This window comes from Heptranchias perlo, chromosome 5 (assembly GCF_035084215.1).
Source record: "Heptranchias perlo isolate sHepPer1 chromosome 5, sHepPer1.hap1, whole genome shotgun sequence".
NCBI lineage: Eukaryota > Metazoa > Chordata > Chondrichthyes > Hexanchiformes > Hexanchidae > Heptranchias > Heptranchias perlo.
Genome location: NC_090329.1, coordinates 90,084,161 through 90,111,367, shown reverse-complemented (window position 1 = coordinate 90,111,367; position 27,207 = coordinate 90,084,161). Strand labels below are relative to the sequence as shown.

The following is a 27,207-nucleotide window of genomic DNA, read 5'->3' as shown; positions in this document are numbered from 1 at the left end:
CCTCAGCTGGTACACCTCTTCTCACCCAGCATAGTAGTCGCCCAATTTTTGTATGAACCTGATTAGTTTATCATATAGTAGGTACAGCACAAGAGGCGGCCATTTGGCCCATCAGGCCTGTGCCAGCTCTTTGAAAGAGCTACCATTTAGTCCCATTCCCCTGCTCCTTCCCCATAGCCCTGCAAATTTTTCCCTTCAAGTATTTAACCAATTCCCTTTTGAAAGTTACTGTTGAATCTGTTTCCACCATCCTTTCAGGCAGTACATTCCAGATCATAACTCGCTGAATAAAAAAATGTTTCCTCACGTTGCCTCTGGCTCTTTTGTCGATCACCTTAAATCTGTGTCCTCTGGTTACCAACCCTGCTGCCACTGGAAACTCTTTCTCCTTATTTACTCTGTCAAAACCGTTCATGATTTTGGACACCTCTATCAAATCTCCCCTTAACTTTATTTGTTCTAAGGAGAACCACCCCAGTTTCTCCACATAACTGAAGTCCCCTAGCCAATTTTGTATCCATGCTGCTAATGTCCCTTTAATTCCATGGGCTTTAATTTTGCTAACTAGTCCATTATGTGGTGTTTTATCAAATGCCTTTTGGAAGTCCATATACACATTAACCCTCTCCATTACTTCAAAGAACTCAATCAAATTCGTCAAACAATATTTTCCTTTAACAAATCCGTACTGAATTTCATTTATTTGCCCATACTTTTGCAAGTGCCAATTAATTTTGTCCCAGATTATTGTCTCAAAGTTTCTCCACCACCATGTTATGGTCACTGTTTTCTAGATGGTCCGCTATCCTTACATAATTTACTTGCCAACTTCATTTGCTATAACCAGATCCAGTACTGCCTTCTTCCTTGTTGGATCAAAAACCTATTCATCTAGAAGGCAACCTTGGACACATTGTAGAAACCCTTCGACCTCTGCCATAATCTAGGTTGACACTCCACTGTGGTACTGAGATGCTCCGTATCTCGTTCCGCTTCTCCAAACATTTTTCTCACTCTTTCTCTTAAGATTTCTGTAAGTATCTTCTCTCTTCTAACTCCAATGTCTCTGCATGTTCCTTTACTTAATTTCTATGTCTTAACTTTGTTAAAGCCCAGGGTATGGATCAGGATGGCAGACAACAGATAGCAGTTCAAATATTGGAAGGGATCTTGGGATAGGAAAAGGTGGCGTAACAGCTGGTGTGACAATAGTGGCGAGAGACAATCTCACTTGCTGGGGCTTGGAGGTTTAGGCTGGGGTGGAGGCAGCAGAACAAGAGGGGCTGGAATGGAGTGACGGTCTGTGCTCAGGCTGGGGTTTTGAGCACAGTCTGGGAGCCCGGATCTGACCGCAGTCAGGGGATTGGGGACTCACCGCTCGGGAGGTGGGGCAGATTTGGGATCTGAGAGCACCCAAGGTAAACGGTGGAGGCGCTGGAATACAGGGAAAGGGCGCTGGTAGCGAAGAGGAAAGGCATCAAAGATTTTTAAGTAGGTTTATTTGTAAGTTTAGCGATTTGTGTTTTTTGTGTTATAAATGAAATATTTAGATGTAAAAGTCGGGGTTTGAAAAGCAACACGGCCACCAAAAGTTAGATTAAAAATTGTTTGAGTGATTTGATTTGTGGTATTTGCTGGTTCATTAACAGTACCTTTGAAGATAAAATAGCCATTACCAATTTTGTGCTCATTGCTGGTTATTGATTGATAGCTTTGCCTATGTGTTTAGTGAATGGAACTGGTCTTTGCTCAAATATCCATATGACTAAACGTGAACCAATTAGCATGGTTATGTGAGCCAATCATTATTTTTCGCTCAGACATGTGAAAACGTTTAATTCTAGAGCGACTGCAAGAGGCTAGACTCAGTTCTTCAGTGCAGCCATCTGCGAGGATGTATACGTGCACATTTACTGTGATCACTGGGAATTGAAAAATATAAGGCTACAACTGCAAAAATATTGGGTCAATAAATCTATTGATGTTATGGTCTATAATGTATACCTAGAGTCATTGAGCTATGATTTATACACAGTATGAAAGCAACTATTATCAGGCTTATTTTCATACCATATTTTAAACAGACTGCATCAAGTATGGATATTTTTGGCCATAACTTTTCCTGACCATTCTATAACAGCAATTATCTGCAGGCTTAACTCCAGTATCACCAATTTGAATTCTCCCACAATTTTTTTCCCCAATTATATATATATATATATATATATTATATATATATAAAAACAATGAAAATACACACATTTGCTGAACACCCTATTTTACTTAGGCACCCTACCAGTCTCAGCATGACCCTGGCAAAACCCCTAGTGTAAAAAGCCATTTTCAGCCATTTCCCTGCAGGTTCTGCCAGTCTCTTACTGGCGTTTAAGGGCAGACAAGTCAAATCCATCCACCCACCACCACCACCACTGAAATTTCAGAGCCAGAGTGTCATTGCAATACTGGTTTGAAACTGGGTCCTGTTTAGAGTCACAAGCAGATACAAGTTATATTGCTGACTCCAGCAGTGAAAGCATCTGACATCTAGCAAATCACTGGCTTAATCTGCTGCGCCATCAGGGGAGCCAATCTGCAAATTTCTGAAACTTCGAAAAGGCTTAAAATCTGCCGGTCGCCAGGTTTTACTGGCGGGACTGAGCATCACTGCTGCGATCAGCAGTTAAAATTACGTCAGGATCCAAATGATTTCATCAGTCCCCTAACATTTCAATATTAGAGGCCCCCGTCTGCCTGTGGCAGACAACCTCAATGCTGCCGAAAACCTGAAGATTAAAATGGCGGCAGGCACGAATGCGTCGGGAATGCAACGATTAACACCTGACCATTTTAACCCCTCGCCTGCCCAACTCCCATTGGACAAGCAGGATTAAAATCTGGTCTTGAGTCTATTTGGTACATCTTAACCTTTCCACAATCAGCATTAAAAAGGTTATCCATACAATTACATCCCATTAACTTACGCCACAGTATGAATAAATATCTTACCACTGGACTGTTCCAAATGACGGAGGGTTGCCCCCAAGTTTTCTGATGCCTACCTGTAGGTTCTGGTGAAGGAAGTCGGGACAAGGTGGGAGGTACTGTTTCCCAGCAACCGCAGGAGCATCCCCAGGGCTACCATCCAGCAGGCCTGGACAGAGGTGGCTGACAGGGTCAAGGTCACCAGCAGCACTGCCAGGACCTGACTTCAGTGTAGGAAAAGATTTAATGACCTCTCAAGAGCAACAAGGGTGAGTACAGCTTTTCATCTCTCCACCTCTCTCAACACCTGATAGCACTCCTTTCATCCCTTCCTCATCACTTTCAACAATTCCCTTCCCTCCATCCTATCCTTCAGCATACAATCATAAGGGCACACTACAACACTTCTTTCTCATTCCAAACACACGGACTCTCTCTTTGCACTCTTCACACCACACACAAACACCATTCTCTTCTCTCAGCTTTTGCACAACCACCAGCTGCTCCCACCGCTCCTGCCTCACTTCATGTGCCATGCACTTGGCTTTACATTCATCACCGCTCCATCCTCATTCCACCTTGCTTCTTATCCACCTCTCCACACAAGCACTATATGCACAATCCCTATTCATGGGCCGATTGGCCCCCTTCTCTGCCGTAAATTTCTATGATTCTATGACATCTCCACTTACCTTTTCAACAAGGCATTCACAAACTCTCTCCCTCTCCCTCTCCCTCTCCTTCTGAAGGACAAGTTAGTGCACGATGCCAGGGAGAGGACGAGAGCCCTCAGTCAAGTGGATCAAGGCGGCCTGGAGATTAGTGGCCCAGGCAAAGCCACGAGCATGGGATGAAGACTTTGGGGGCTCAGCCAGGAAAAGAAAACTGCTGGTCTCACACAAGCAGTAGTACGAGGTAGTAGAAGGGCTGCCAAAGTGTTTCAACACTATCGCTGAAAGTGTGGAGGAATCCGCTTCCAGCCATGAGATGCCATCTGGCATCATCACCCTGCAGTCTACCTGGGAGAGTGTGATCACCTCCAGGGACACTGCAGCCAGATCCACACAGCCAGGTCCCCACAAAGAGTCAGTGTCACTAGTCTTTACAGCTTTAGTGGAAGCTCAAACATCTGTCATGCAGGCTCTAGGCTGCATCTTGGAGAGACAGATATCCATCTGGGACAGATTGGTGAACCAAATAGATAAGATCTTTCAAGGAGTCACTCAATGTCTGCAACCTGCTCTCCCGCAGATCAGCGGAAGTGACGAACCCCAGCCCAACGGGAGTGTCAGGGACGCGATGGGAGTAGTACATGTTGTCACCTCTCAGGATGTCAGCACATTTGCTCCTTTGCCATCCCGTAAACCAATACACGCCATTATGCCAGCAAGTTAGCTGGGCCAGACGGCAGTAGCTGAAGTGCAACAGTCTACAGTCGGGCCTTCACAGGCTTGAACACCCAGTATTCATCAGCCACAAGGTCAAGGGTTGTGCAGTATACAGCATACCACTATGATGCAGGAGACTTGTAGTGGGACATATTATAGAATCATAGAAAATTTACGGCACAGAAGGAGGCCATTCAGCCCATCGCGTCCACGCCGGCCGAAAATGAGCCACCCAACCTAATCCCACTTAGACAAATATAGAACAGAAGACATAGATAGGGAGCCTCCAGGTCAGTTGAGGCATCTGAACCTCTGCTCCAGCATCCCTATGGTGTGCTCAATAATGATACTGGTGGCCCCCTAGCTTTGATTATACCTGTGTTGTTCAGGAATGGTGCAGTTGCAGAGGTTTGTCATGAGCCATGTGTGCAGGGGCTTGTCCCCAGCAGCAATCCTGCCATGTTTCTGGGAGGGTCGCTTATGGGAGGGATACAAAATTGACGGGCAGGGAAAGACCAGCTGGTCCATCAAGCCTACCCCACAAACAGAGGACTGTTAGAGGATAATGTATCATGACAGCAACTTGGGAACTATGCACAAACTTGCTTGATCCTGTTTCTGTGATCGGACACTATCCAAACGTTAATGGAGTGGCAGCCTTTTTGATTGATGAATGCTGCAGGCTGATGTTCTGGTGTCCTGATGGCAACATAGTCAATGATGCCCGGGATGTGAGGGAAGCCAACCGTTGCTGCAAATCCCTGAGCTCTCTCCTTTTGACTGTTTTGAGGTGAATGAGGTTGGTGGCATACTGGTTAGCTTTGGCAAACAGGCCATCAGTGACCTGCTTAATGCAGCTGAGCACTGCAGACTGGGAGATGTGGATGATGTCATCTGTAGCAGACTGGAAGGAGTCAGTGACAAAGAAGTTAAAGGGCTATAGTGAATTTTGACAGCCACTGGCAAAGCAGCAGCTCCTTTCTCCAAAATTGCCAAGTCCACATGAGTGGAGTTTCTGTTCACTCAATATGAAATGCACACTTTCTCCCTGTAAGGACACAACACACTTATCCAAGTTTAGAAAGCTTAGCTTGGCAACAGCCAAGACTTAAGGACCCTGAAGTGTGTGCAGGATCACTGCTGGGGTTTAAGCAGCTAAAATCACACAGCCTGGACCATTCCATCCATTCAGACATCGGGTTGCAGAGTTATCTGGCACCAAATGGGAAGAATCCCAACTCCCAGTGAGGGTCTAGCTCTCCAGATTCCTGCTTTGAGCTAGGCTGCATGATTAATCAACAATACCCTGGAATATCGTGGCCCTCCATGGCTCAGGTATTGGGTACATGAAGTGTGATGTACAGAAGTACAAGCAAAGTTTGTTTTAATATAAATTGCAGATAGATATATAGAAAGATGTCCTGTGTACCCAATACATCTTTGTGTGAAGTCACAACATACAAATTACACAAATATGAAAAATGTGATAATTGCTCAGCACTTAAAATATGCATTGCCTTTGATTCTAAAAACAATTAATTATACCTACTGTGCTGCTGCTTGCTTTCTTTCTTTGTTAGAATGCAGAGTTTCAAAGTTTTGAATTACTTGCGACAGCCCTACTTGCAGGCTCCAATGTTGAGTCTTCTGACTTTAGGGTTAAACTCAATTGAATCCAAAAAATTACCCAATCTAAAGATGAGTTGTGAAATTCAACTAAAACCTGGAATTTTGACATACTTCAGTTCTGGTGTGATGCATGTAATTGCTTTCTCTGTTTGCCAAAAGGAGAACTTTATTTTTCTTTGAACCAAGAGGCAGTATTGACAAAATGGGCACCTTCACCCCAGTTAGACCACATCTGGAGTACTGTGTACAGTTCTGGGCACTGCACCTTAGAAAGGATATCTTGGCCTTGGAAGGAGTACAGTGCAGATTCACCAGAATGTTAGCAGGGCTCCAAAGGTTAAATTTTGAGGACAGATAATATAAACTAGGCTTCTATTGCCTAGAATATAGAAGAGGTGATTTGATTGATGTTTTGGGGATTTTGAATGGAATTTAAAAAAAAAAAATCATTCATGAGATAAGGGCGTTGCTGGCAAGGCCAGCATTTATTGTCCATTCCTAATTGCCCTTGAGAAGGTGGTAGTGAGCCGCCATCTTGAACGGAGTGGTTTGTTAGGCCATTTCAGAGGGCAGTTAAGAATCAACCACATTGCTAGGATGAATTGATAGGGTAGATAGAGAAACTTTATCCACTGGTGGGGAGTCTAGGACAAGGGGACATAACCTTAAAACCAGAGCCAGGCCATTCAGGAGAGAAGTTAGGAAACATTAATTCACACAAAGGGTGGTAGAAGTGTGAAACTCTCCCACAGAAAGCAGTAGATGCTATCTCAATTAATAATTTTAAATCTGAGATAGATAGATTTTTGTTAGCCGAGGGTATCAAGGGCTGTGGAGCCAAGGCGGGTAAATGGAGTTAGGATACAGATCAGCCATGATCTCATTGAATGGCGGAATAGGCTTGAGGGGCTGAATGGTCTACTCCTGTTCCTATGTTCCAATCTCTTGCATCACATACAGATGGCTGAACAAAGGTTCATGGGGAAGGGGTGCTCAGGGGGCAGCTAATGATAGATGCCAACTCCTTTTAACATACTTCATGAAGATAGGAGTACGAATTTATTATTTACTTAAAAGTATTGTTAACCCTTCCAAAATTGTTTTGCTGAATAAACTCAAGTTTTCAGGTTACAAATATTTAATTTTACCTTTGTCCAAAAGCACATACTTGCTCGCAACAAATTTCACCCAATTCTTTAACTGAATTCACTCAAAAAATAAACACCCTGCATTCACAAGGTCTAAACATTGTTAATTTGAGAGAGGGGGGAGCAGATGGACAGATAGGTGCATACATAGAAACCATAGACTGCAATATCAGCTGGTGAACAGGAAACATACGCCCAGCTCAGGATTCTTCAATCAAGTATTTTACACAAATGTAACTAATGCAAACAACCAGAAACAAAAGTATTGTTGTCGATGTACATTAGAATCAGTATCGATGCTTAACTAATGTAAAAATACAGTACGACTGCATACAATATTTAAACCCAACCCCGATTAGGGTTGACTGGAACTTCAGCTCCGATTTACTGGCTGCATTTGAGTCAAGTGTTTTTTCAGTTTGCATTGAGAATCAACAATTGAGGCAAAAACCAAGAGTGTTCAGGCCTGTTTTTGACTTCCACTTATCTAATCAAGTCTATGGTATTTTGACTTTAGGCAAAACTGTGGTCTGTCCCTCTAAGTCAGTTCTTACCTCAACTACAAAAATAATCCAAAGGGTTGCTTTCAAAACATGTTCCTACCTTGTTGCAAATAATTAAGGGGTCCGAATGCTACTGTAAATTGTCTGAATAGTTTCCAAATATCATCAGAGCTCCTTTATACTGAAACTGTTTATAACAGCTGATTCTTATTACTTTTCAATAACATCATTTTGACATTAAAAAATCCAGTGCCTTGTCCAGCCTCATGTTGTAGTTTATGGTGAGCTCAAGTCTGGCATGGCATCAAAAGCAAATGAAAGGTGATGATCATTTAACTGGTAAAAGGGTATTAAAGTTGCTAGGTGATGAGTTCCTTTAAGATATCAGGCTATTCAATAATATAATTATAGACATAAACAGACAGAGTACAACAGGGGGATGGGTGAGGAATTATCTTTACGTGCGAATAGATGATTGTTAGTGAATCTATTGAGACAAATTGGCTCAGAATTGGAGTTTCAGGTCAGATCAAGTGACCCAGAGCTGCATAATGTACCACCTGAGGCTTATATTGAAAAATATACAGTTTAATGACATTTGCACAAATACATATGTTAATTCATCATATATTCACAATAGATTGCTATTAGGAACTGCCAATCATTTTAACTTCATACAATTGCTCCAAATCATGTGTACATACACACCAACTTAGAAAACTAACAAACATGGCTCAAAAGCTTAAAAAAATACCAAAAACCTGACAACTCAAAAACTAGTAATTACACAAAGTACAACGGGATGCAGACTTGTACCTCAAGCTGTAGACACCCAATCTCCTGCCATTCCATGCTGGCACTCTCCTTTCCTCCCCTTCCCATCCCTCTTCCTGGCCAGTCATGCTGGCAGTCTCCTTTCCACTCTCTTCCTCTCCGCTCATCCCCAGTACTAATCCCAGGTTCTTCCACCTCTCACAGCAAAAAAAGTCACCTCAGGAACAATACCAACAAAAAGGCATTTTACTTACCTGGCAATTTCCCTTTTTAAAAAATATTGTTACATTGAGTATGCTCTATAATGCAATAAAATACACAGTCCAGTCACTGCTGTTGCTGTGAATGGTTAAATGATTAAACGTGGCTGCATACTCTAGGCGGGAATTCCTAATCTTGTGGGAATTCCCACCCACAGTATTTAATCACTTTTGCAGCAGCAGTAAGACCTAAAGTGGATCTAGGGGTGAGTCGGGGAAGGCCAATTCATGTTGATTTTCAAATACAAATATGAACCAAACACTAATGGTTGGCATGCATGATATCTGCTTCACCTGACACAGCTTAATTAGCAAATGCAATTATTTACTATTTCAGATTTCACAAATTACATTCTAGGTTTCTGAAACAATCTCTTGTTACAGCAGCATCCTGCTCTCCTGTGTCTCAAAGTGCACATCTTGTGCCAAATATAGGATCTGCAACTATTCTCTGCGTCCCCAATCACAGATACTAGATTCAATCCAAGCACTCATGTGCAAGACTTCAAATGTATATAATCTGTAACAAGAGGTGGTTTCTCAACTCCTGGCATTTAAATGATTGGAAAAATTCAAAGCAATAAAACAACTGCATTTACTATTATTTTTCCTTCCTGGCTGTTCCAGTCCCCTCTGTTGCCCTTCCCTCCGGTGTATATTCCCCTTCCTCCCTAAAGCACATGCCTCTCTCCCATCCACCCCATGTTATCAGTGCTACTCCCCCTCACTCTTCTCCTAAGAGAAAGTTAGGAATGTTATTAGATGTTTAAACCTAGACTATGTAAACTGGGCAACCCCTTCCCAAATTGCATTCCCCAGTTTCTCTGCCTGGGAGCATCAAAGGAAGCAGTGCTAATAACAGGCACATAAATAAAACAGACAAAATAAAATAGACAACACGCGAAGATGAGCAGTATATTGAAGTCTGTCCCACCAAACTCTCCAAATGGTCACATTATCCTGGTGGCTGGGAATACCGACACCCTATTGTCGAACCCCAGCTTTGGAAATATTGAACTCACACTACTTTTAACCAAACATCAGGGGAAATTTTCAAAATTTACTGTGGAACCATGCCACGGTGTATTGTTTGTGTAGAATTAGCTCTATGCTTTTTTTGGAAGCAGCTGGCCTTAGTGAAGCAATTCAAATATTGCACTGTGCTATCTGTACACAGGCACTGACAAAAAAAATCTAAGTGACAACATTACTATGTGTGTGTGTGTGTGTGTGTGTATGTATAGTGGGAGTGAATACTGTCTTATATAATCCAAGTTGCTTCAAATTGGAAAGAAAAATGCAAAACTGATATTACTGTGTTTTGAGTCACAAGTATTACAATTTGTTCTTAATGGACACAAATTGTAAACAATCACACTGTGATCTGAAAAAGGGATGAAGTAATAAAACACTGCACTACCCACTTTATCTTCCAGCTGAAATTATTTTCTCATGTACTCTTATTCCACTTGGAATAAAGCTCTGGGTCAGCCAGAGTGCCAGATGCAGTAGAGAACCCATCAATTTTGTCGCTATACCACGTGTCATGCAATAGAAAAAAAATCAAGTTGCAGTTGGCTTGGAAACATACAGTTCTAGTCTGCTGATTCCATATTCAAAATATGGCCTTAAGGTTTTAATTAGAAATGCTACACTATTTGAAATTAAGGAGGCCTATGTAAAATACATGGGAAAGCTGCATTGAGGTATATTGTAATATTATTACACTTATTCAAATTAAGGAATGCAGCTCATTAAAAAAGTGTTCTACAATAATGGGATAAAGTACAAACATGCTGTATGGAGATAATGTGTACATGCAACAAACCAACCACCTTTTCTCATTAATTATTTTGGCATCTCCACAGCACTGATGTCAAGCTCTATAAACAGCCGGACCATGGGAAATCTCAATTATGAACATACACATTACCTCTGCTGCAATAAGAAAAATTTCATCTTGGATGTGTCTCACACCACAGGCTATGACCCCAAGTGCAACTCCTGGGAAAACATAGGCATTGTTACCCTGGCCTGGATATAACACATGTCCATCTGCAAGAGTAACTGGGTCAAATGGACTTCCACTTGCAAATATAGCTCGGCCCTGTAACAGAAAACGGGAAGAGAAAAAAATTGTTTAGAAATTAAATGCGAGGGGCTGGATCACATTTGCTTTTCAGATGAATAATTGTCTGACTTTTTCTTTGACATCTAGGCTGCAAAATTTGAGGGTCCACTCTGCCAGCAAGCGTGGCAACCGCTTGAGTACCAAACCAGTGACCCCATCCCAAATACCCGGACGGAGTCATTTGCATAGTCGGGGTGGGGGGGTGCTTCGCATCTGCAAAGGTGCCCAGACCTCCAGCTGGAATGTCAGCATGGTGCCTTATAGCTTCTACAGCAGACAGAAGGTCCAAGGAGGCCCCAAAGAAAATTTTCCTTTTCTGATCGTCTGCTTCTAATGGAGCAAGCTGGTGTCTTGGGGGAGGTCATCGATCTCAAGAGAGGTCCAATTACCTTTCGTTAGTGAAGGTTTGGGGTCGCTCAACGTCTTCAGAGGGATTCATACCAGTTCTTGACTGGCATGAACTCAACTGATGTTTATGGAGGGTGCAATTCCCAGGATAGCCCAGAAACTCCCCCAAGCATTCCCACCTGATGTTTGGGGGGGGGGGGGGGGGGGGGGGGAGTAGAAGCTGGCTGAAAATTCCACCCACTGCCTCCCTGCCAGAATTTAAAGGGCAAATAGGGCAGAGATTGCAGCATAACTGAGGTCTAACCCAAATATTGGGGCTTTCCACTCTCTCTAGCCTCAAATTTCAGTGCAATAGTCTTCAAAGGCTGTTGTCAAGGAAATTAATGTAGAGACAGCAGATATACATCATGGATTACTTACAACTCAGTCTGCTGAAACCACAAACATTCCAATCCCTGTATAGACTCAAACACTCTGCAACAGCAGGCATTGCAAGCAGCCCACACTAGGTTCTGGCATGGGCACAAAACCAGAGTCAGTCATTCAGACTCTCTCAGCATGCAGAAGTGCATCTAATGCACAGCTTTTAATTCTAAAACAAAGTTTACATAAGTTACATTCTAGCAGAACAAAAAGTTCCATAGCATCCCACACAAGTTGCAAAGGGCATCGACCATACTAGTACAATGTTTCAGTCTTCAAAAACAGGGCTCCAAAGGGCTCTCAGCTTTTATGGTTCATTGATTTAAAATGGTGCTTGTAACCCAATACAGAGGTACGCAGTAGTCCCAGTTTAACTAAATTATATCGGTCACTAAATTCCAGGCATCATGAGGTATATTTTCCTTCATTCATTAATGTTAGCAAAACAATTATCACAAGTATAAAACATGTATCCTCACTGAATACTCATGCTAACTTTTCCATCAACATTCACAGAGTAAAATATGTCCTGCATGTTCAGGTGACTTATTTTACCAAGAGGAAATCTATTTGCTGTGATAGAAAATATTGGTTCTGCTGCTCAGAAGTAGAAAAACGTGAAAGATTTCAGTCACACTTAAAATAAATTCTTCCATCACATAAATGTCTCATTTAAAATAAGCAACTGAATATTCAGCTGAATAAATGTTCCTATGAAGATACAATATTGCTTTCTCTTTACAGGTCAACATAACCTTTTTCTTCCCCCTATAGCTCTACAAGGTTGGTGCACTTTTTAAGTGACACCCCTTCATGCTACAGCTTAATGCATAGATGACAACCTAGAAAACTAGCAGAATTTGACCAACAGGTTCAAAAAAACCTGATACTTCCCGCAAAAAGCTGGCAACTCCAGAGTGGTCCTGACATGTAAATATGTAGTTATATAGGCTTTGTAACTTAAATTGTAGTCTATGCAACATTGCTTCATTTGTACTGGAGGAAATAAAACAAAGACCTGAAAGCTTGAGGGGGGAGTGCAAATGTTGAAGCACAAAATCTCTGGTGCATTTCTAGCAGTCTGGGAACTAACATGCTCCCTAGAAAACAGTGGCATTTTACATTAAAAATGAAGCATGCTGGTTAATTTTAAGCACTTACATACTTAGCAATTAACAGATTCTTAATCTTAAAATAAGGAAAAACAATCAGTAATGGTGGCCATGAAACTACCGGATTGTCGTGAAAACCCATCTGGTTCACTAATGTCCTTTAGGGAAGGAAACCTGCCGTCCTTACCCGGTCTGGCCTATATGTGACTCCAGACCCACAGCAATGCGGTTGATTCTTAATTGCCCTCTGAAATGGCCGAGCAAGCCACTCCGTTGTAAAATCTCGCGAAAAAGTCATGAATAAAACCGGACGGACCACCCGGCATCGCACCACTAGGCACCGCACATGACAAAGGCAAACCAAGCCCAGTCGACCCTGCAAAGTCCTACTCACTAACATCTGGGGACTTGTGCCAAAATTGGGAGCGCTGTCCCACAGACAAGTCAAACAACAGCCTGACATAGCCATACTCTCAGAATCATACCTTTCAGCCAACGTCCCAGACTCTTCTATCACCATCCCTGGGTATGTCCTGTCCCACCAGCAGGACAGATCGACCAGAGGAGGCGGTACAGTGATATACAGTCAGGAGGGAGTGGCCCTAGGAGTCCTCAACATTGACTCTGAACCCCATGAAATCTCATGGCATCAGGTCAAACATGGGTAAGAAAACCTCTTGCTGATTACCACCTACCGCCCTCCCTCAGCTGATGAATCAGTCCTCCTCCATGTTGAACACCACTTGGAGGAAGCACTGAGGGTAGCAAAGGCACAGAATGTACTCTGGGTCGGGGACTTCAATGTCTATCACCAAGAGTGGCTCGGTAGCACCACCACTGACCAAGCTGGCAGAGTCCTGAAGGATATAGTTGCCAGACTGGGCCTGCAGCAAGTGGTGAGCGAACCAACACGAGGGAAAGACTTACTTGACCTCGTCCTCACCAATCTACCGGTCACAAATGCATCTGTCCATGACAGTATTGGTGGGAGTGACCAGCGCACCACAGTGCTCGTAGAGACGAAGTTCCGTCTCCACACTGAGGACACCATCCAATGTGTTGTGTGGCACTATCACAGTGCTAAATGGGATAGATTCAGAACAGATCTAGCAGCTCAAAACTGGGCATCCATGAGGCGCTGTGGGCCAACAGCAGCAGGAGAATTGTATTCCAGCACAATCTGTAACCTCATGACCCGGCATATTCCTCACTCCACCATTACCAACAAGCCAGGGGATCAACCCTGGTTCAATGAGGAGTGAAGAAGAGCATGCCAGGAGCAGCACCAGGCATACCTAAAAATGAGGTGCCAACCTGGTGAAGCTACAACTCAGGACTACATGCATGCTAAACAGCGGAAGCAACATGCTATAGACAGAGCTAAGTAATTCCACAACCAACAGATCAGATCAAAGCTCTGCAGTCCTGTCACATCCAGTCGTGAATGGTGGTGGACAATTAAACAACTAACGGGAGGATGAGGCTCTGCAAAACATCCCCATCCTCAATGATGGGAGTCCAGCACGTGAGTGCAAAAGACAAGGCTGAAGCGTTTGCGGAACTCAAACTGAGCATTGGTGAGGTTATTGGTAAGTGCCGCTTGATAGCACTGTCGACGACACCTTCCATCACTTTGCTGATGGTTGAGAGTAGACTGATGGGGCGGTAATTGGCCGGATTGGATTTGTCCTGCTTTTTGTGGACAGGGCACACCTGGGCAATTTTCCACATTGTCTGGTAGATGCCAGTGTTGTATCTGTATTGGAACAGCTTGGCTAGAGGTGCAGCTAGTTCTGGAGCACAAGTCTTCAGCACTACAGCCAGGATGTTGTCGGGGCCCATAGCCTTTGCTGTATCCAGTGCACTCAGTCGTTTCTTGGTATCAAGTGGAGTGAATCGAATTGGCTGAAGCCTGGCTTCTGTGATGGTGGGGATATCGGGAGGCCAAGATGGAGCATCCACTCAACACTTCAGCCTCGTCTTTTGCACTTACGTGCTGGACTCCGCCATCATTGAGGATGGGGATGATTGCGCTAGAATACAATTCTGCTGCTGCTGATGGCCCACAGCGCCTCATGGATGCCCAAGTTTTGAGCTGCGAGATCTGTTCTGAATCTATCCCATTTAGCACGGTGGTAGTGCCACACAACACGTTGGATGGTGTCCTCAGTGCGAAGACGGGACTTAGTCTCCACGACGACTGTGCGGTGGTCACTCCTACCAATACTGTCATGGACAGATGCATTTGCGACAGGTAGATTGGTGAGGATGAGGTCAAGTAAGTTTTTCCCTCGTGTTGGTTCGCTCACCACCTGCCGCAGGCCCAATACTCACCAATAACCTGCTCACTGATGCTCAGTTTGAGTTCCGCCAGGACCACTCTGCTCCAGACCTCATCACAGCCTTGGTCCAAACGTGGACAAAAGAGCTGAATTCCAGAGGTGAGGTGAGAGTGACTGCCCTTGACATCAAGGCAGCATCTGACCAAGTGTGGCACCAAGGAGCCCTAGTAAAATTGAAGTCAATGGGAATCAGGGGGAAAACTCTTCAGTGGCTGGATTCATACCTAGCACAAAGGAAGATGGTAGTGGTTGTTGGAGGCCAATCATCTCAGCCCCAGGGCAGGGTCCTAGGCCCTAGGCCCAACCATCTTTAGTTGCTTTATCAATGACCTTCTCTCCATCATAAGGTCAGAAATGGGGTGTTCGCTGATGATTGCACAGTGTTCAGTTCCATTCGCAACCCCTCAAATAGCGAAGCAGTCCGAGCCTGCATGCAGCAAGACCTGGACAACATCCAGACTTGGGCTCATAAGTGGCAAGTAACATTCGCGCCAGAAAAGTGCCAGGCAATGACAATCTCCAGCAAGAGAGAGTCTAACCACCTCCCCTTGACATTCAACGGCATTACCATCACTAAATCCCCCATCAACATCCTGGGGGTCACCATTGACCAGAAACTTAACTGGACCAGCCATATAAATACAGTGGCTGCAAGAGCAGGTCAGAGGCTGGGTATTCTGCGGCGAGTGACTCACCTCCTGACTCCCCAAAGCCTTTCCACCATCCACAAGGCACAAGTCAGGAGTGTGACGGAATACTCTCCACTTGCCTGGATGAGTGCAGCTCCAACAACACTCAAGAAGCTCGACACCATCCAGGACAAAGCAGCCCGCTTGATTGGCACCCCATCCACCACCCTAAACATTCACTCCCTTCACCACTGGCGCACTGTGGCTGCAGTGTGTACCATCCACAGGATGCACTGCAGCAACTCGCCAAGGCTTCTTCAACAGCACCTCCCAAACCTGCGACCTCTACCACCTAGAAGGACAGGAGCAGCAGATACATGGGAACACCACCACCTGCACGCTCCCCTCCAAGTCACACACCATCCCGACTTGGAAATTTATCGCCGTTCCTTCACCGTCGCTGGGTCTAAATCTTGGAACTCCCTTCCTAACAGCACTGTGGGAGAACCTTCACCACACCGACTGCAGCGGTTCAAGGCAGTGGCTCACCACCACCTTCTCGAGGGCAATTAGGGATGGGCAATAAATGCCGGCCTCGCCAGCGACGCCCACATCCCATGAACGAATTAAAAAAAAAATCAGGAGAGGAAGACTGGGCCCAATGTGTGCTCAAAAATGTCAGGTTATGAAAAGGTCATTTTCTGGGTCAATTCCCTTCTGAAGCATCAGTGATTTCCCTTTAAGAATTCTAGAAACACAGAGAATGTCAAAAATCAAAACATTTTGGGTTCCTGTAACATTGCTATGTGTGTAATAGACTGAATATATTTAATAGGCAAAATTCTGATTTCCGTTCATGGTTCAATGTCTAAACATTTCTGACACAAATAGAATTTATGTTTCCGCTTCAGCTCTCCTTTTTGATTCTAGTAGCTAGCTATACACAAACCTATTACCAAAACTCGTTGGCAATAGATTTGTTACAGTGCACCATCTTTATATAAATAGGTGTCATGCACTCGGCAGACTTTTACAAACTCAACATAAACTTCTGGATCAAAGTTCCAACCACATTCATGCATTTCTTAGCTCACGTGTTTAACACCAGAGTGTAATTCAAGAAAAGTTAAGAAAATATATAAAACATTTCCATCTATGGTTTTGATTAACTTTTTGTGGGTTTCAATTAAAATAAGGATTTAAGGGCCATCTCCTTAAACTCTAAAGTGGAACCTCTTATGCAGAAAAATTAAACCAAGGTTTTGATGCCAAATTTTCACTCTAGTTTATGACCACGATTGTGATCAGCTAGCCAATCTTGAGGGAACCTTTCTTTTCCAAACTACAGTGCACTGAGTAATTGTTGAATTTTGCAGTTGTTTGCTGTTTTCATGACTATGATATATCATTTCTAACAATGTTGGGTAGATTTTCACTGTCTGGAGAAAATTGCCATCAGTTTGATAAATTAGTTCCAGTTATACGTCCTTTCCTACCAGGTCAGTGCAGCAGATCGATCACCTGCCCATGGTAGAAACCGCCCCATTTTCAGTTCATTGGAATGAAAACCAGGCAGGTTTTATAATGGATGGGTGATCCACTTCACTCTGCCAGGTTACTGCCCAAGCGGTGAAGACAAAAATCTACCCTGACATCTCCAAAGAAATGGCTTTCTGAAATAGTTTGCGATCGAACAACACGAGGCATCTCCTGTGCAGAAACAGCAGATGCGATTCACTTTTCAGTAGGACTGTGAACTGCTTAATGCAAAGGTTTAGAATTTACACTTGGGAAAATTGCTATCAGTTTGATAAATTAGTTGCAATTGTATGCCCTTTCATAGCAGGTCAGGTTGAAGCAGTTGAACACAAATTGAAAATAAGCCTTTTTTCTCCCCCCCCCCATCCCATGGCAGCCAGCATAAAAATCTTTACAAAAATGACAAATTATTGCTATAAAAACAAATTAAAAATCCAACTTTTTATTACCCAATTTGATTGAGTGCAGCTGGAGGCTTTGCATGCTTTTCTTCTCCCTCTTTTTACAGGAATATTTTCAGAGAAAATGTTGTGCAGACAGCTGTAATTTCTGTTTACCTCTCCTTGACAGAAGACATAATTGGTTTTGTACTCTCCAATCTATCGTAATTCAAAATCGCTTAATTCAAGTGACATGATAATGCAACTTTTTAAGATTAAATTCACATCTTTGCTGTGTTATTTATGGTGTTTAATTTAAATTATTGGATAATTTTTTAAAAAAAACAAAACAACTTTTGAACTATGTTGGGGGTGGGGGGGGCAGGGGACGAGTGTATCTGAACATTGCCCATCTAAAGAGGGATAAACCACACCCAGTCATGCCAGTGGGATCCAGAGTTGTGCCCTCTCTCCAGAGGAAAGGAGGAAAACTGGTGGCATCATTTCTAGGCTAGAATCATGCCCCATTCTGGTGTCAGGCTAAAGGTGTTTTTACAGTGATGGGCTTCTATAATTTGCTCATGGGAGGTTAACATCCATTTGTCTGCTACCCAATGTACATTCCTAAATCTGGCTCCCTTATTGGCAGAATTGTAGAGCCACAAACACTAAAAAGAACAGATGACATCATTGGAAGACTTCTCATTATAATTAATTTATGTTGGCTCAGTTAGTACCACTCTCACCTCAATTAGAAAATCTTTGGTTCAAGCCCCACTCTAGTGCAGTACTGAGGGAGTGCAGCATGGTCAGAGGTACCGTGTTTTGGATGAACTGTTTAGGTGGACCTAAAAGATTCCGTGGAAGTTTTTGACAAAAGGCAAGGGAGTTTTCTTTACGTTCTGCCCAACATTCTTGCCCCAGTCATGACCACCAAACACAGATTCATCAAATTTACTGGATGTGGGAACTTGCAGTGCACAAATTGGCTGCCACATTTGTAGGTATTACAACAATGACTGTACTTCAATAGTAATTCATTGGGTGTGAAGCATCTTGGGACATCCTAAAAGGCAGTATATAAATGCAAGCCCTTTCTCTTAATAGTCTGGCCCGATTACACAGTGCCAGTATAAACTTGCCACCTTAGCCTGTTTTTTTTTTGATTTGGCACCCACTAGAATGCAGAACTACATAAATTAGCACACGTTGACTACCATGGTGCATCATTTCCCCAACTTGGACGTAACACGCATGAAGGAATAGTTTTAGCATTATTTTGTTATTTTTTGGACTGTGGCAGTTAAAACAAGTTGGATTTATATACAACAACAACTTACATTTATATTACATCTTTAACGTAGTAAAACGTCCCAAGGCGCTTCACAGGAGTGTTATCAAACAAAATTTGACACCGAGCCACATAAGATATTAGGACAGGTGATCAAAACCTACATTCTTGCCCCAGCAGAGTTTTGGACAAGCACAAGTTTATGGAGGGTGGAAGATGGGAGGCCGGACAGGACAGGTTTTAAGGAGCATCTTAAAAGGAGGAGAGGTAGAGGCACGGAGGGGTTTAGGGAGGAAATTCTAAAGCTTAAGGCCTAGAAGGCTGAAGCGATTAAAATCAGGAATGCGCGAGAGGCAAGAATTGGTGGAGCGCAGAGATCTTGGAGGGTTGTAGGGCTAGAGGTTACAGAGAAAGGGAGGGGTGAGGCCACAGAGGGAATTGAAAACAAGGATGAGATTTTTAAAAATCAAGGCATTCCTGGACAGGGAGCCAATATAGGTCAGTGAGCACAGGGGTGAGGGGTGAACAGGACTTGGTGCGAGTTAGGATATGGGCAGCAGAGTTTTGGACAAGCACAAGTTTATGGAGGGTGGAAGATGGTAGTTGAGTCTAGAGGTAGCAATCATAGTGCCTTTAATGTAGAGGAAGGTCTCAGTGTTGCACAGAGATATAGGCCCTGATATTTACGAGGAGGGGGGGGGGGGGGGAGGAGTTGGAGAGGAGGGGTGTCCGATCACAAGGAGGTTAATAGGCGTGCTTGATGGGATGGGAGGAAAGCACTCCTGCACCTCCTGGCCCACAAGCAGTGCTGTAAAGGCATTTATCTGTTAGATCTAACCGTTCTTGCCTCCCTTCAGCTGCCAGGTTTCCCGAGGCCTGGGTAACCCGGCTGGCCAATGTTAAATCTGAACCACAGGTAAAATTTGAGACAAGCAGTCTCATTAAAATATTCACATTAGGGACTCGCCTCCGGAAAGCGGGTTCGGCACCCGTTGAAACTGGAAGTTGGAGGGGGGTTGGGGTCGGGGTGCCCATTTTTGAAATTTTAACACCTCCCTGCCACCCTACTCATCCTGGGGGGGTTAAAACTACCCCTATAAAACAAAAAATGGAGTTATGAGAATGGGTGACCTAAAGGAGGGCCTTAAAGGAGGTAGAGATTTAGGGAACAAATTCTAGAGCTAGAACTGTTGAAACAGCTGGAAAAACTCAGATGAAAATCAGCAGAATAAGTAGTCAACACAACTGGGCCGTTGAACCACAGGCTCGTGTCAAGTCTATAGCTCCATAAATTACAGAAAATTATTACTTTTTTTATCAAAATAAAAGGATGTTAGTGTTGGGGGGGAAGAAAGCTCTTACCATTTCAGACATCCACTTTCAATATCAAGCACTCCCGGGTCAGGCACAGCATAGCCAAGACCTTCTGAGGTTTAGGCTGAGGTACTTTGTTTAAGCAGAGTAAAGGGAGCTTAAAATAAAAAAACAACAAACACCATCGTATGGCATGTGATCGCAATACTCATATCTCACGGTGTACGCATGTGTACTCTAACCTTTGTGAGTTTGTTAGCAAAATAGTCAGATGAAAAGGAAAATACGTGAGCGTCTTTTGATTGCTGAGTGCTTTACTTCCTTCGTTAGAGTGTTGGTAGATGTTCAGTAAATATACACCACAGGTAAATGTACTTTATATGTGTATCAGTGTAGGTAAGGCGTCTTCTGTCTAAATTAATGCCTGTGGCTAAAATGGTGTAACCGTAGCAACACCTGTGGCTAGTCAGTGATTTCTATTGGACAACACTGATGTAGTTCATTAACAAAATTCTGCTTGACCTGAAAGTCATTTTTTCTTCGATAGAAGCCCCAAGATCCATCAGTCAATCTTAAGCAACCGAGACAGGTAATTAAAGCTCTGGTCAATTTCAGGGATGTGTGATGTGAATGCATTTGTTAATTATATCTGATCACATATGTAATTTGTGCAGATATGTTGACCTGCGTCTACTCTTCTGTTAATCCTGAAAGGAATATGTACATTTTCAACTGACAGCTTTTCACGCTATGACTTGCAATTTGTATCAGTGGTTTGTTTCATAAGAGTTAAAATGTTAGCTGGGAACTATTCTTGTCAATTTCATAGATGGCAGCATGGATGACTCCATGCTATATAAATGAAAGTTGTTGCTGTAGTAGTATTGTCCCATCAAAAGTATGGTTTGTAACATTTTCAGTCAATACAGCTTTGTTGGGATAGTCTTAATACTTTTGGTGGCGGGGGGGGGGGATTCTTAACCTGCCTAGCAGGAAACTGACGGGATTAGATCGGCCACCTGTTTTACACACTGCACGATTTGACTTTCCATTGACTTCAACAGAACGTATAATTGGGTGCCTGATCCAATTGGAAAGCTCTTTCAGAGAGCATCATAGTAGGTAAGGCACAGACAGTACTAAATGATTTGTTACTTCTTTAAAATAATATTTTCACTACAACACATTAATTGGAAATGACCTCTTGGAAAAAGAGGCAATATCACTGCATTTAATTACTGAAATGGTGCCACATCTACCATATAATGACACATTTGCACTTCAATACAAAGTTAGTTTTTGTCACCACATATGAAATGAGAATTAATTAATATGCAGAGTATGTTACTTTGAAACTGAGGCAAGACAGATGGGTGAACTTAAGTTCTCCACCTAATGTTCAATTACAAGCTACAGTAATGACAGGAGGTTCACTGTTGCTTCTGTGTGGGAGGATATGGACTTTTGTCCTTGATGAGATGAGCTCCTGATTTCCACCACAAAAGTAGATTACAAAAATCAGGTGTAGCAGCAGAGACCCAGCAACCAGTCTGCCTGCTTGCCTTCTGAGTCCTGGAATGGCACTCAACATAGGGAAACAGAGATGGGAGAAAATAAATAAAATAATGTTTTTTTAAAAAATTGGAAAGAATACACCAGGGTTCCCAATGCTCTCATGCACCTTATAATGGCCAGAGATACAGCCTTGGAGCATGCCTTCATCCTGGGTTCTTAGCCAAGGAAGGCATTTGACATGGGGAAACTTCAGGAGGAGAAAGAGAGAGAACAAAATAGCTTATCTAATATATTGTGTAATGCAAGAGATTTTAATCTCAAGGAGGCCTTTGTGACAAAATGTTTGTTGGTCCATAGTTAATTTCATTATAAATCTCAGAGGGAGATTTCTCAACACAGTGACAGGGCAAATGCCAATGGACAAATGCCAATATTACCCACATAGATTCCTGCTTATTTGTAATCCCAGACAAGATTTCAGCCAAGTGTCACAGATGTTTTGCAAAATGCAGTCTTACGGAAATTGAGAAATAAAATATCATAGTAGGTACGGCACAGGAGCCCGCCATTCGGCCCATCGTGCCTGTGCCGTACCTATGATACTCTTTGAAAGAGCTATCCAATTAGTCCCATTCCCCTGCTTTTTCCCCATAGTCCTGTACATTTTTTCCCATCAAGTATTTATTCAATTCCCTTTTGAAAGTTACTATTGAATCTGCTTCCACCACCCTTTCAGGCATTATATTCCAGATCATTACAACTCACCGAGTAAAAAAGTCGCCTCTGGCTCTTTTGCTAAATCTGTGTCCTCTGTTACCAGCCCTTCTGCCACTGGAAACAGTTTCTCTTTATTTACTGTCAAAACCATTCATGAATTCGAACACATCTATCAAATCTCCCCTTAACCGTCTTTGTTCCAAGGAGAACAAACCCAGCTTCTCCAGTCTCTCCACATAACTGAAGTCCCTCATCCCTGGTACCATTCTAATAAATCTCTTCTTCGCGCTCTCGCGCTCTCTCGCTCTCGCGCTCTAAGGCCTTGACATCCTTCCTAAAGTGTGGTGCCCAGAATTGAACAATACTCCAGCTGAAGCCTAACCAGCGTTTTATAAAGGTTTAACATAACTTCCTTGCTTTTGTACTCTATGCCTCTATTGATAAAGCCCAGAATCCCATATGCTTTTTTAAAAAAAAAGCCTGCTCAACTTGTCCTGCCACCTTCAAAGATTTGTGCATGTGCACCCCCAGGTCTCTGTTCCTGCACCGCTTTAAAATTGTATAATTTAGTTTATATTGTCTCTCCTCATTCCTCTTACCAAAATATGCTTCTAAACTTTCAACACATCAATTCAGATATTAAAACCTTAATACAACCGACAGCTCTTTATATTTCGAAAGTCAGCCACAGACAGACAAATGGCATGCAGCACTCCCCTTACATTAAACAAAGGCCCCTTAATATGGTTTAAGAAGGCTCAGTGAAACGCAGCACTTGTGATAGTCAGACACTAATACTAAGAGAACAACAGCATTATCCATTAAAGAAATAACCTTTCCTGCATTTGCTGCTAGTGGTTAAAGTCATTAATCCAGCTATCATGCTGAGAACATCACCCTTTTGCCTCAAACAAATTTGCTAAGGTAACAGGCAAATCTATCCCTTCACCATGATTGCTATCCTGAATATGCACCAGGGGATAGGAGAACATTTGCATTATCTTGCAGTAGCCTCAATCAACTTGCTCTGGCAACATCTAGACAACTTTGAAAATACAAGTCGAGTGCCATCTGGTACACAGCATTCTTAGTGAGGCTGGTTTTCCATTCGCACAAATATGAATAACTGCTTTCAGGTAAGAGGCTTCAAGGAAATATTAATTTAACTTCTGTAGGCACCACTTTAGATTGAAAATTCTTCCCCCTCACTATGATAAAGTTTCCCATTGTTAACAGAATAAGAGGTATACCTCAAATTCTGCTGGACAGTTTCATGGAATCCATCAATTATTTCTAATAGATTTTTGGGAATGTTCTAAAGGTCAAACTACCACTTACATTCATACAAATTTACTATATTGATAATTTTATTTCTGCAATCACAAGACCATAGAGTCAACCCTGCCTACTCACAATTAAAGTTCCATTTTACGGTAACAAAAAAAAACCTGATAAAAAATGCAAGTTAAAATCTGAAAAAATTGGTTCCTTTTCATCAGTTTTACCATGTCCCTCTCTTCACCTACTATTCAGCCGCCGAGGTCCTACATTTTGGAATTCCTTCCATAAAGCCTCGTGGCTCTCCACCGCCTTCTCCTTTATCACCCTCTTTAAAACCCACCTATTTTACCAAGTTTTTGGTCACCTCTCCTAATATCTCCTCCAATTGCATGGCATCCATGTCGTGTGATATGTTTCCTTTGATGCTCAATGACTGGACGGACGGATGGAAATAAAATGGAGGCCCAAAGCCACATGTAGCAGAGGACCACAGGTAAGGGACAGGTAGGCTATATTATGAATATTATAAATCCAGATCTGCTGCTCATGGTGAATCAGAGGATATACTCTTTTATGCTATGTATAATACAGTATCAAGGCCACTGATGTAGTGATTAAATGAAATTGTGCTTTTCTAAGAATTACATTTATTTAGTGCCTTATTACAATCTCAATGTCCCAAAGTGCTTTACAACCAATGGATTGCTTTTGAGGTGCAGACACTTGTTTTTGTCAGCAAATGTCATAGTAGAATCGTGCAGTGTGCAAATTGTCTAACAGCACACAAGTGAATGACCAGAAAATCTGTTTTTGGCAGTGGGTGAGTGAGGAATGTTGTCCATGACATCAAGAGAACTCTTGGTTTAACATATCATCCAAAAACAGCATCCCCAACAATACAGTACTCCTCAGTCGCGCACTAAAGTATCGGTCTAGATTATATACTCAAGTCCGCAATGGGACTTGAACCTACTACCTCCCGACTTAGAGGAGAGTACTATTGACTGAACCAGTGGCACTTTTTGTACTTGTGGTTATGGGAGTATCAGTAGCATTTGAGAGTTTCTGTTATGTGATGATGTCCATATTTTCATTTGACCATTGTTTACCTATTTATGGAATTTTATGTTTTAAATCCAGGATATACAGGAAGACAGTAGGAAAGAATTTCCAGGGTACGACTGGGGGAACAATCCAATGGATAGCAATTGTCATTTCTAGTCCTGTACATTCCAATAGGTGGTATTACATCGAATTAACAGCACAGAAAGGGGCCATTCAGCCCAACTGGTCTATGCCAGTGTTTATGCTCCACAGGGGCCTCCCCCCATCTTACTTCATCTCACCCTATCAACATATTCTTTTATTCCTTTCTCACTCACGTACTTATCTAGCTTCCCCTTAAATGGATCTATATTATTCGCCTCAACCACTCAATGTGGTAGAGTGTTCCACATTCTCATAACTCTGAGCAAATTAGTTTCTCCTGAATTCTTCATTGGAGTTATTAGTTACTATGTTATAATTAAGGCCCCTAGTTCTGGACTACCCCACAAATGTAAACATCTTCTCTACATCTACCCTATCAAACCCCTTCATAATTTTAAAGACTTCTTCCAGGTTACCTCTCAATCTTCTCTTTTCTAGTGAAAAGAACCCCAGCCTGTTCGGTCTTTCCTGATAATTGTACCCTCTCAGTTCTAGAATCATCCTTGTAAATCTTGTTTGCATTTTCTCCAATGCTTCTATATCCTTTTTGTAATATGGAGACCAGAACTGTGCACAGTACTTTAAGTATGGTCTAACCAAGGTTCTAAAAAAGTTTAACATAACTCCTCTGCTTTTCAATTCTATTCCTCGAGAAATGAATTTCTAGATTGTGGAATGGGAATTAGTTTAAGCATGTCGGGTGATGCATAATTGATAGCCATAGTCTCCTGGAGCTTGTTTGATTACCTTAGGGAATCAAGGGAGAATTTGCCAGAGTTTTTCTTGAAATTAGGTGCAGATGTTACTTTTTGTTTGTGGCTTTACCAGGAGTTGTCATTACTAGTGGTTAGGAACGATGGTTCACTGCCCAATGGGAATCAGGATATGGGCCTGGTTGTCTTTTCTTTTCTGATATTTGTATTAGCAGCCGGTAGATTCTCACCCCTCTGTCTCACTTTATGCAAGTTGTATCCAAGCAGATCTGCCTTAGTTCTTAACTGGGATATTAATGTAGTCCTTCATAAGCTATGGACCAACCATAAAATTCATTCAAATGTCTTATTTGAAGCGTATTACCTGTATTGGTACCATTTTGTTTTTGTACTCACCAATCTCTGGGCTTTAGGAAACTAAGTGTACATTCTCCACTGTAGCATTTAGCCAGTAAACATTTGAAGTCTGGCTAAGAGCCATTCTGCTAGTCCCTTGCCTACTTCTTAGACTTCTCAATCAGGTTTGCATTTACAGTGCCTGTAGAGTGGCTATGTGGAGTACACCTCACACATGCACCAGGTGCTACTGGGTAAATTGGACTTAACATGCAGGACAATATTTTTGGCAGACGTGCTCTGACAGCAGGAATCAGGGTTTCCTTGCTGGGGCGTTTGTCTACCTAAACTGGTGCTATTTTGTTATGGCTGTAATAATGTGTGCGGTATGCCTAAAGGACCAAGAACCTTGTAAAACTTCATTATTCTTTGGATTGTAGCATCCTTCATCTAGATCACTCATGACTACCCCCTCCCTTCCCCCCACAAACCCAGGGCCTGCTGGGGTCGTTATTGTTTTATGGCTAATAAGTTTTGAAGGAATTCGTATTTAGGATAGTGTAGATCAAAAACCAAACTTTCACACAGGTCCTGACCCTTTATTATGTTGGGGGCAGAGGGTCAGATGGTGGCAATTTCAACGACATAAGGACAAAAAAGTAATTCTCTAGAATCAATCAAGATTGGATAAGTTCTTTTGGTGTGTGAGGAGTTCTCTCGTTTGAAGAATGAAGGCCCTACAACATAAGCAATCCTTTAGGCAAAATAGAGCCTCTGAAAAAAATGTTAGTATAAACAGAAGAGGGAAAGGGAAAGGAAAGAGAATATCGGGAAGAAAAAGCAAGGTGTGAAGAAGAATGATTGAATTTTTATTTATTTTTAAAATCAAGTTTATTTTTATATTTAAGGGTTAATATTGCAGAAATAAACCTACTGGTGACAGTAGAGTTTATTACTGTAACATAGCTATTAGGGCTTGTTTCAGTATCAGTGTGTTAGCTAAAAACTCAAAAGCAGCTGGTCCAAAAAACTGGAGTCAGGACTCGTAAGAAATCAGGAGTCAGGATTGAGTAATGTGTATATAAATGCACAAAACTCAAAATAAATTTCAAATTAGAAACAATAACAACTATGGAGGGGTACTTTATTATAGCTTAGGTTTGGACAGGAATATTTCTGGTTATAACATTTGAGAGAGAGAGAGAGAGAGAGAGAGAGAGAGAGAGAGAGAGAGAGAGAGAGG

The 27,207-nt window shown here is 42.4% G+C and overlaps 1 protein-coding gene across 3 annotated transcripts in view; it reads right to left on the bottom strand.

Annotated features, from left to right (window-relative positions):
* The window catches only part of me1 (malic enzyme 1, NADP(+)-dependent, cytosolic), a 409,773-nt gene that overhangs the window by 16,121 nt on the left and 366,445 nt on the right, over positions 1-27,207 (bottom strand). For 2 of the 3 annotated variants that reach the window (XM_067984785.1, XM_067984786.1), the window contains exon 12: positions 10,618-10,791. The exons of the other annotated variant lie outside the window; for it this stretch is intronic. In XM_067984785.1, the coding sequence (XP_067840886.1) occupies positions 10,618-10,791 (174 nt within the window). The remainder of the gene's footprint in view (positions 1-10,617; positions 10,792-27,207) is intronic. 3 annotated transcript variants of the gene reach the window in all.